At 46.8% G+C, this 10,802-nt stretch overlaps 1 protein-coding gene across 3 annotated transcripts in view; it reads left to right on the plus strand.

Moving 5' to 3' along the window:
- The window catches only part of SLC4A8 (solute carrier family 4 member 8), a 72,998-nt gene extending 68,787 nt beyond the window's left edge, over positions 1–4,211 (plus strand). For 2 of the 3 annotated variants that reach the window (XM_073318321.2, XM_073318320.2), the window contains exons 24-25: positions 16–118; positions 698–4,211. In XM_073318321.2, the coding sequence (XP_073174422.1) occupies positions 16–103 (88 nt within the window). In that variant the 3' untranslated portion in view covers positions 104–118; positions 698–4,211. Of the gene's footprint in view, positions 1–15; positions 119–697 lie in introns of those variants that run through there. The other variant, XR_012155693.2, reaches the window with a different exon arrangement.
- Positions 4,212–10,802: the final 6,591 nt, after the last annotated feature.

Raw genomic sequence — 10,802 nt, forward strand, 5'->3', positions numbered from 1 at the left:
TAATATTTGTTGCAGGGACGATCCTGCAGAGATAAACATCTCAGATGAAATGCCTAAGACAACTGTATGGAAAGCTCTCAGCATGAACACAGAAAATGTCTAAATCCAAGCAGAAGAGGTAAACTGATTGCATGATCTGGGTTAACTGAGCTGCGGTCTTCCTCTGCACATGTCCGTGTGTACGCCAGCTGGATGGGTGTGAGCGTGTGTTTGGTAGATGCAGAGCTAGCTTGGGGGTTCTCTCTGAGACCTGATCTGCCCGGGTTCAGCTTCTGGGGACAGGAGCCAACTCGGAGCCTACCGGAGGGGCGGGGGCTGGGCTCCGGCTCGCTCGGCCACTGTCCCAAGAAGCTGAGCCGGGGCTGGGGGGCAGCCTGCTGCAGCCACAGCCAGGTGCTATCACAGGCAGCTGCTGCACTGCACCGGGCAGCATCCCAGGAGAGGATCTGTCCCTGTCTCTTCTGTCTCTGCCCCCTCCCCCACTCCTCCTCTCCCCCCCCAGGCCGGCTGCTGGGGGCACTGGACCCTGGGGAGGGTCACTTGACTCTTTGTGCCCCTCCCACGAGTTGCCCTTGGCAGAAATCCACGCCCTACCCGTGTGGTTTTCCTATGTGCAGGAATGATTCAGCATCTGACAGCTGATGTTACCTTCTCTTGCCAATGAGGCCGTCTCTCTATGCTTAATTTTCCCATTTAGGGACCTTGACTTTGGCGGCGGGGGAGGAGATCGTGAAGATGACTCAGGGATGAGCCAAGATGTACAGACACGGGGAGAAAATACTCTTAAAAAAACGGAGAAAGGGGGGAAAAAAACCCACCACTCTCCTCTGGTACTTTTTTCATTCAAGTAACTGGATTCCCATTAAAGCCATTCAGACATTTTCAATGATCTTTGGTGTGCTTCGGTGGGCGTTTATTCTCTTCAGACCAGCAAGCTGAGGTGGCCATGGCAATCGATGACAGTTCAGTGTTATTAAGCCTCTCTCTGTGCGTGCGTTCTGTTCTCTTTGTGGTAGAGAGATTACTACCGCACAGTCATTGAGCAGTATAGATTTTCCATCTGATTTTCTTTTAAAAATATAAACTCTGAATGTACAAAATTCATTTTTTCTGGTCTTTTTGGGCCACCCTCCATTTACCGGTCTTCTCTTACTGGCTATTGGGCTGGTTGGGTTCTTGGTTAAGTTTCTGCAGTGATTTCTCTTCTCGTGTATTTTAATATTTGTCACAGGTCCATCTAGCGACAGACCTTGGGGGGCCAATGCAATGGGAATATCTTCAGCAGATTTGGACCAAAGCTGCAAACTGGTTTTTCAGTGCACGCTCATTTGAGTTTTTGCAATTTTGCACACATTCTGGCAACTAAGGCCTGGGTTCAGCAAAGCATGCCGGCCGCGCTCGGCGGTGCGATGCCTAATTTAGGGTGGATGATTGGCGGGATTGAGGCTTCTAAGTGTCTAAATCCTTTTTGGCAATGATACTTAAGCTCCTAAATCAGTTAGGCATTGCAACGCTGTGCATGGCGACGCCTCTAAATACCTTGAAAAATCTGGGCCTTAAGGACATTCTTAAGTCCCGTCGAAGTTCATGGAACGTGCTTAAAATGAAAAGCTCTCCTGATTATGTAAATGAATCGTGTGTGTTATGGTAGCCCCTAGTGGCGCTGACTAAGATCAGGGCTCCATTGCGCTGAAAGGGAGTCCCAGCCCCAAAGAGCTTGCAGTCTGTCTAGACAGGAGGGTCATGCGGGCATTGTTGCTTCTGTCGGCCGAGCTCTGTGCACGCACCGGGGCTCCTTGCATCCCTCTATTCCTCCCCCACAAGCTCCCTGAGTACCCCTTCCCAACCCTCTTTGTTTTAGGGAGTCCCTGCAACCCCCACCTCCCTCATGCTAGGAGTTTTGTGTACCCCCATGCCCCTTTCCCCCCCAGACCAGGGTCCTCCATTAAACCCCCTATGCCAGGGGCTTTGTGTACTTCCTCTCCCCCGCCCCTCATACCATGGGCCCCTATTCAACCCCCATGCCTGGGGCTCTGTGTACCCCCATTTCCTCTTCTCCCCCATGCCTGGGGTTCTGTGTACCACCCTTCTGCCCTCCCTCCCATGCCAGGGTCCCCCATTATTCCTGCTCCATGCCAGGGGCTTTGGGTGTCTGCTTTTTTCTCCCCCCTCCAAAGTACCTTTCTATCCCTCCAGATTGGAAGGGACGGACGGACAGCTGGGGTCCTCTCACTTTCTCTCTCCCTCCCCCTACCCCTCAAGGAGGGAGAAAGGAATGAAGCTGCCTTTACTCTCCCCTCTTTTTGACTCCCCCTGCTGGCTGAGCATCTGTCCCCTGGCTGTTACACATCTCTCTGCAAGGAGAGTAAACAGCAGCGGAAATGGGTTTTCCAGTGTTCACCAAACTCAATAGGGTTCTGCCCGTTGATGCCTAGCATGCTCCCTGAACTTTCAGAATTGATTGGCCATGGCATTCAAAAGTTATTGCATTACTCACTGGCAGGCAAACAGAGAAAGGCCACTGAGTTGACTGTAGGGCTTTGTTTTGCTAGGCCAGCTCAGGGTGAGTGAGCCAGGAATAAAACCCAGGTGCCCTACGGCTCAGTCCTGTGTTCTGTCCATCAGGCAATGCTTCTTTCTTGCTTGTTCGCCTGCTTAGAGTTAAGCATGTGCCTGAGTGCTTTGCTGAAGCCGGGCCTATGTAAACTCACGCTGTGCATGGGAACAGGGAACATTGCAGACGATTCATAATGGTGAGTATTCATGCCATAAGCCTGCTTCGAAGAATCACCCTCGTCCCGTGATGGGCCAGAAACATTGGTTGTGACGTTGGAGGCCAATCAAAAAAGCTTGAATGCCGCAATGACGCGCCCCTGTGTGAGCGTCAGCCCAAGATTTATTCACACCAGCTCTTCAGCGAATAGGTTCTAACCCTGCACGATTTGGAGAAAACTGCAGTCTCGTGGTGCTCACTTCTTGGGCGGAAAGAGGCAATGCTAATTAATATGTCATCTGAAAACAAGAGCTGTCAGATGACTGTCATATCGTCTAGCTGTATCATAGTCTGGGGACTTTCTCTTTGTTATACCGCTTGGCAGCGTATCACAATCAGATCAGCTATCAAATCCCTTTTCGAAATCAGGGTTCGTCTGAAGGCCGCGTTCAGCAAAGCACTTAAGCACGTAACTTTAAATACATCTAGTTCTGTGCATAAGGGAATCATACAGGTGGAAGGGATCTCGAGGGGCCATCTAGTCCTTCATCCCAGTCTGGGGCAGAACTCTCTGTCCCGTTCCCCTGGAGCAGAGAGATTCTACAAGCCACAGATTCAGCTGGGGAGGATTCCACCGGTAGCGCCATAAGGCTGTCCTCTGATGAACCCTCTGTACATCTCTGCAGTAGAGGGCATGCCAGAGCTGGGAAGGTTGCGTCAAAGGGCGCAGCGATCCCAGGCAGTGCTGTGGCCCATAGCTCAGCCCTGGGAGGCTGCCGTAACTTTGACATGCCCCCAGGGGTTTCTAAATTACAGCAGGGGCCACTGCAGTCCCTGGTGCAGGCCAGGATCAGAAAGGCGCAAAGGTAACATAGCCCCACCCTCCTCTGTGCGGTGCCTCTTAGAGGCACAACCCAGAATCTCACCTGTTGACTCTCACGGGCCTACTCAGATGCTTATAATTCAATCAGGTGCTTAAATACCTTGCTGAATCAGGGCTTCATTCTGCCCTTCTTACTCAGCCAAAACTCAGTTCCCATCGAATTCAAGAAGAGAGTCCCCAAAGGTTTGATTTTTCAAGATCAGGGCCCATGTTTTTAAAAAGCACATGGATTTCTTATTGGTGGAATCTTTTATGCTTTTTGCAAGCAAATGTGACTAGTCTACGATCCAGAGCTTTCCCAGTTTACTGACCATCCTGCAGCGTGGATAGATGTTATGGTAGCACTTACTCACCCGAACAGGACTTGATTGTTTACTGTAAATACTTTTGCCTGCAGTGAAACTCACTCCAAACATATGTCTCCTTTCTTTTTAAAATGCTTTCATTTATTCCGTCCAGAATGATTGATCTGACTGATTATGATCATCCAGAGGGCTGAATGTGGAGCCCTGAATTATAAAATGAATGTACTTTGATTTATTTGCTTTGTAAATTGCTTTTTCAGCATCCATGATGTCAGTGTACATCGCTCATTCTCTTAAAGGAATAGTTTCAGTGGAAATTTCTTCTTTTAATACAGTTGCCCGATCTACTGTATTATTAAGCGCCTGTGGAAAGTGTTACACAGGGGCCGAGCCTCATTCCAGCCTCGCTGGTGTAAAGTGGGCATAACTCCATCATTATGCTGGCATCTGAATGGTGGAAGTGAGATCAGAATCAGGCCTTCTAAATTTAGCATAAGAATGGGGTGGTAGCGGGGAAAGATTGAATTATTTTTGCTACCCCAACAGATTTGGTTGAAGAGTAACCCATTGGGTAGTATTTTTGGGCAGCGCTTTATATTGTTTTCTTGTATCACAGTAGCGCTTTGTTATAACCCCATGATCTTTACACCCATCCTTGTGAGATGGAAACTTTAGAATAGTCTTTTACCCGCCTGTGGTTTTTATATATCAGACTGACCACCGCTTGTAGCGCGAAAGCTTTGGAAAGGATTTTTTTCTGTGGCTCCTGTTTCTGTGAAAAGTGATTTTCTCCAAGGCTTGCAGGATCAATTCAGAGCAGCCCAATGGCCTACAAACAGACTAATTTGAAAAAAAGTTCCTAGCTTGCAGCCAGTAAGTTTGGCGGGTGAAGGGGGGATCATGAAAATACAAACAGATCTTGAGAAAAGATGGTGAGGGAACCCAGAAGACTTCTGCAGATGGTTGACGGGACACCTGGCGGAGCGGGAAGGAAAGGAAGTTCCGTCGCAGGAGTGATGAAAGTGCCATGGGGTGGGAAAACTGACTTAGAATACCGTTTACTCGTCCCTGTTCCCTCACACACACTACCTATTGCAATTACAGCTATGAACCTGCAGTGGTTCTTATGCGCGGCTGCAGCTTGAAAATCCGTGCTGGCCAGGATCTAAAAGAGTTGGCCTGTTGGTTGCAGCTTTGGTTTCCCCTGCTGAAGCAGGGTCCTTACAGGGTACACATTGGGAACGTGGATGCATTACATCCTTCGCAACTCCTGCCTTTGCTACTGCGGCCAGTAAGATGTTGGCGACACATTTACCGGCTGCCTCCATTGGCAAAGGGCTGCCTGGTTCCCTCGGGCACTTGCATAATGCCCTCCTTCAGCTATTGAATGATAAAGATGCTAATAGGCTTGACTTAGTCATCAGGCAACCGCAATCTGTAGGGTGCTGCAGTAAGGACTAGGGTCTGAGAGATCTAAGGCCCCTTGTCAAAAGCTGGGAATCTCCCTCAGCCCAGAATTCAAAGATTGATAGATCAGAAGGGTCCATTTTGATTCTCAGTCTGATGCAGGGGTGGGGTGGGGTTCCTGATCCAATCATCCACCAAGGGCCCACTGAAGCATAGAGGAATTCCAGTCCTCTGCTAATGACCATTAGTGGGGAGGGACCTTCAGGTCAACTGCCCTGGGAGCTGAAAATGTGTCAGTTCAAGGAAGCAAAAGGCCAGGCCTCTTGTTCTAGCTCTGCTTTCCCTTCCCTGATAACAGGCCGCTTGGGTTTTATTCTCACTCCTGCCTGGCTGCGTCTGCACAGAACTTGTGACAGCGTGGATCCATTAATGTAACATGCTATTTTATCCTGGACGTCTGTGCCAGTGTAACCCATCCTTACGCAGCGAGGCTGTCTGTGTCCCTCAAGTGGTTAGACATTCGTGAGTCAGCTACAACCTTTGAGCTGAGGTCGAGGGGGGGCGTTCTTTGCATTCAGATCCAGAAGCACTTGTAGGAGTAAGGACCTGCTGTAGCTGACCCGTCAGTGTCTGAAACAAGCATCTCCTCCTTCATTAAATAAGACTGAAGGGATCATTGAGTCCAGTCTCCTGTTACCGCATATGCTCATTTATATCATTATTCCATATAACGATACAATCCAGTCTCCTGGTCACCCCATCATATAACTCTATTCATAAATGTATCAAGCTCTGTGTTCAAACTAGTTAGATTGTTTGCTCCCGCTGACCACGCCAGGGAAGAAAAATATAGCATGGAGAAAATCCATGATTTTCCTGCCATTTTAAAAAGAAATGAGAGTTCCGTGAAATAATAAAATGGCTTGTTTATGCAATGGTTACAATTGTTTCTACTGGACAGGAGAACACTTATTTCTATATGCTTTCTCTAAAAAATAACTACTGGGTCCCTTTAAGTGTCTTTCGCAACAATTTTTGTTTTTTACTTTAAAAATGAGAGCACTGTGGAGTGGTTGAAAATGATGACATTGCGCAGGGAGAGCTGGCTATATCTTTAAAAGTGGCCTGCTTTTGCTTGTATTACGGATGGAGTAAAATGACACACATTGTGGAACTGTTTACAACACAGCCACAGCTGCCTTCAATACCACATCCCCTCCTTTTAAATAAGCAAAACCCAACCTACAGTAAAACTGCAGAGCTTTGCCAGGAACTGGGCCCTCAGCTAGAATCAAAATAGACAGTCCCAGTCAAGAGACGTAACCAGTATGGCCAGTCCCCAAACTGTTCAGAAATCATGAGATTGACTTAAAAACCATGAGATCAAGAGAACCAAAAACTAACAAATGGGGAGGGCGGGGAGGAAACAGTTACATTTTGGGTTCATTTTGCCTTCTAGTTTCTGAGCCTGTAGGGTGCTCTCAAGTCATAATTTCAAGTTTTTCTCTGCAACCAGGAAGGCTAGAAGCTTTTTTTGTTTTATGAAAGCTGAGGTTCTTGCACAACAACATGACTCCAGAAGCAGGAGCTTTAAGGAAAACACCAAAGATCCCGAGGGTCAACATCAATGTTTAGCTGCCATCTTCATTGCCTATGTTTTGAGCATGCTTCTGTTTCCTACCACGTATCATGATTGGTTGACTTGTTACCTAACGGTAATGACTAGATAGCTGACCTGTTTCTAGAACAGGACATGCAGAAGCAGGTTGCAAACACCAAAGAATCTAATTACTTTGTAATCCGTCAGCTAAAGACATCCCATAGAAAGGCTTGGTTCTCTGCTCTTCTTGTGCAGTCATTTACACCAATATGAAGGGCTTCTATTCTGGTTGGCCTCGTGTGTTTTAGAGCCTTGCATTTTACACTTGGCACTGGGGTAAATGAAGGAGAATCTGTCCCATCACTGATTTCACACTAGATTGATAACAAATAGAAATGTGTGAGTCCCCTTCTTCTTCCACTGAGCAGGGTCGAATTGTGCAGCTCCCCAAAGGATGTAGGGCAGTGTCTCTGTGAACACTTCAATGTCCAGTCCCCAGCCATGCCTCCTCTTCTACACACATGCCTAAGGCCTCACGAGGGCATGGTGATAGACCAATCTTAGTGGAGAATGCAGGAGCATGGGGCTGGGCTGGGGAAGGTACGGGAGTTTATGGGGGATGTTGTGCCGTGGGACATGATGCTGTGCTGAGGAATGTGCTCTGGGGAGAGTATTCAAAGGGATGCTGTGTGGGGCGAGAGAGATGATACTGTGCTGAGGTAATGGGGTGGAGGTAGCTATGCTGTGATTGGGAGGGTGCTGGACAGAAGGGCATGAGATGTTGCGGTGGATGGAAGACGCAACAGGGCAGAAGGACTGATAAAGAACCTCTCTCTGGAACAACTAGGTGACCTTTACTAGAGCTGGGCGAATCACATTTCATAAAAGATCTTTGATCTTTTTGCATCTCAGGGCAAAATCTGTCTACCCGTGCATCATTACTAACCTTTCCCTTCCTTTAAAATAAAGTCTTTGTTTTCATTCATTTCAAGCATCGCTCTAACCATTTCATAGCTCTCCTTCGAGGATTATTTTTACATTCTGCCTTGGCACTACTGATGGAACTAGCTCCTCCAAGATGATGAAGTCAGAATCCCACAGTGTTGCCGGCTCTTGTGACATTCTCACATATGTTGGTGTCTTGATTTGAAGGCCCAGGTCCTGGAGTCAGGTGATGACATGAGAATCTCAGCTTTTATTTAAGAAAAAATCTAGCTCTCATGGTTGAAAATGTTACTCCAGTGAACCCTAACATTAAAAAAAAACCATCAGGACCTCCCCCTTACCCCCCCCCCCAATTTATCATTTCAAAAATCTCATGCTTTTAATTCATCTTGTAATTTTGGGAGGGTCTGACTCATTATTTTTGACTACTCGAGGTTGGCAATACTGTAATACACTCTGGAAAGATTTTCAAAGGCGCACGTGGCTGTTTGGTACCTAACTCCCTTGACCTTCACTACAAATTAGGCTCCTAATTCCCATGTGTGCCTTTGAAAATTTCCCCCTGGAGCAAAATGTACGATCAGCTCAAGGTGTTTTAAATCGGCACCGTTTCTCTTTTTAAACACCTGTAGTACCAAGAAACAGAGATGATTTTTAACAGGTGGATTATTTTACATTCACAGAAGTTCATGTCTTTGCTCGCTCTCGTAAGGCATATTTTAATAGTCCCCTGTAAATCCGACGGATCTAATTTGTCTGATTTTTTTAGTTCTGAGAATGACGAAGGCTGGGAGGAGTAAGACACCAAAGTTCGTGAAGGGAATCTGATGCCTAGTTCCCTTCGGTCCCCGTGAAAATAAGAGCTAAAGTGAAGTGCATAATAGTCTCTAAACAAGAAAGGGAAAAAGGCAAAATGGTGCTGGCACATTTTTTCTAGTTTTTTTTTCCTCCTCTTACGCTACATGTAGAAATGGAGAAATTTATTTTCTTTGTAGAGATACCGAAATATATTTATTTTGTTGTAAGAGATGATGTAGTTTGCAAACACTCCACGTTGTAAATAAAACGGGGAAACAGTATGGAACGACGTGTTATTTACAAATTAAACTGTTTGCTAAAAGTCCGACATGTGATTTGATTGAGTTTATTTCAGGGTTGGGGGTTTTGTTTGGGTTTGTTATGTAAAAAAACCGTTGCTGTCTCGTGCTTTGTGTCTGTGAAATGTTGCTTGGTGATCATGGTACCTCAACAGTCAGAACGGTGCCTGTCTTTGATTGATCTGTAGCTCATCGAAAATAATGGAAACAAATAATAAAAAAAATTTGACTCTGTGTGCCATCTTCAGTGTATTTGAAAGAGAAAAAATCCTTCTGTTGGAGAGAACATAAGTACGGCCACACTGGGTCAGACCAGAGGTCCATCTAGCCCACTATCCTGTCTTCCGACAGTGGCCAATGCCAGGTGCCCCGGAGGGAATGAAAAGAACAGGGAGTCATCGAGTGATCCATCTCCTGTCACCCATTCCCAGCTACTGGCAAACAGAGGCTAGGGACACCATCCCTGCCCATCCTGGCTAATAGCCATGATGGACCTATCCTCCATGAATTTATCGAGTTCTTTTTTGAACCCTCTTATAGTCTTGGCCTTCACATCATCCTCTGGCAAAGAGTTCCACAGGTTGACCGTGTGTTGTGTGAAAAAATACGTCCTTTTGTTTGTTTTAAACCTGCTGCCTATTAATTTCATTGGGTGACCCCTAGTTCTTGTGTTATGAGAAGGAGTAAATAACATTCCTTATTTACTTTCTCCACATGAGTCATGATTTTTTAGACCTCTATCATATCCCCCCTTAGTCGTCCCTTTTCCAAGCTGAAAAGTCCTAGTCTTATTAATCTCTCCTCCTACAGAAGCCGTTCCATACCCGTAATCATTTTTGTTGCCCTTTTCTGAACCTTTTCCAATTCCAATATATCTTTTTTGAGATGGGGCGACCACATCTGCACGCAGTATTCAAGATGTGGGAGTACCATGGATTTATATAGAGTCAATGTCATATTTTCTGTCTTATTATCTATCCCTTTCTTAATGATTCCTAACATTCTGTTTGCTTTTTTTGACTGGCGCTGCACATTGAGAGAGATGGCAGGAATCCGAAGGGGAGAAGGGAACACTGAGTAAACAGTGCTGGGGTGGATTTGCGGACATAGCCAAAGGAAACCACAGATGTGTTCGACTGCTTTTCCCTTTTTTGTGGAGGAAAAGCACTGCACCAAGGAGCTCAGTTTTGCGGGGCGGGGCAGTGCACTCTGACCCTGATCCAGATAAGCCCTTCAGCGTGTGCTTAGCTTTAAGCAGATGAATAGCCCCATTGAGCTCAATGGGACTTCTCAGATATGGCAAGTTAAGCAGGTGTTGTTAATCAGAAGTTGCTCAGGGTAACATTTTCAAAAGTCACGTAGGATCCTAAATTCCATTGATTTTCAGTGACACATAGTCGCCTAAGTGACTTTTAAAAATGGAATTTAGGCACCTAAATCCCATTGGTGCTTCCCTTTGAGAAGGAAGAGGCCAACGTACCTGGCTCGAGAAGGCACCTGGCCTCTAAATGGAGGTGATCGGCAAGTGAGAGCTGCCTAAAAAACAAGTCTGCAGGAGAGAGCTACAGGAGACTCTGTCAAGAGAGCTGAGTTCGGCAAAGAGCTGGAGCAGAACCGCTGGTGAGAACTGACCAAAGCTGGGGAAGGTTTGGTCCATGGGACCCTTAGGAAAAGGAAAGATCCAGCTTGGTCAGGCCCTGCCTGAGCAGGGGTCGGACTTGCATTCCACTCCCCAGGCTTCATTGCCTACTGCAGGTAGCCCTTGAGGTGAGGACTGGAGTGGAGAGCTGCCGGAGGGGTGAGGAGGACAAGGGATGGGTCCTGGAGAGCGCTTCCCCTGAGGGACCCTGTG

The sequence above is a fragment of the Lepidochelys kempii genome, chromosome 20 (assembly GCF_965140285.1).
Source record: "Lepidochelys kempii isolate rLepKem1 chromosome 20, rLepKem1.hap1, whole genome shotgun sequence".
NCBI lineage: Eukaryota > Metazoa > Chordata > Testudines > Cheloniidae > Lepidochelys > Lepidochelys kempii.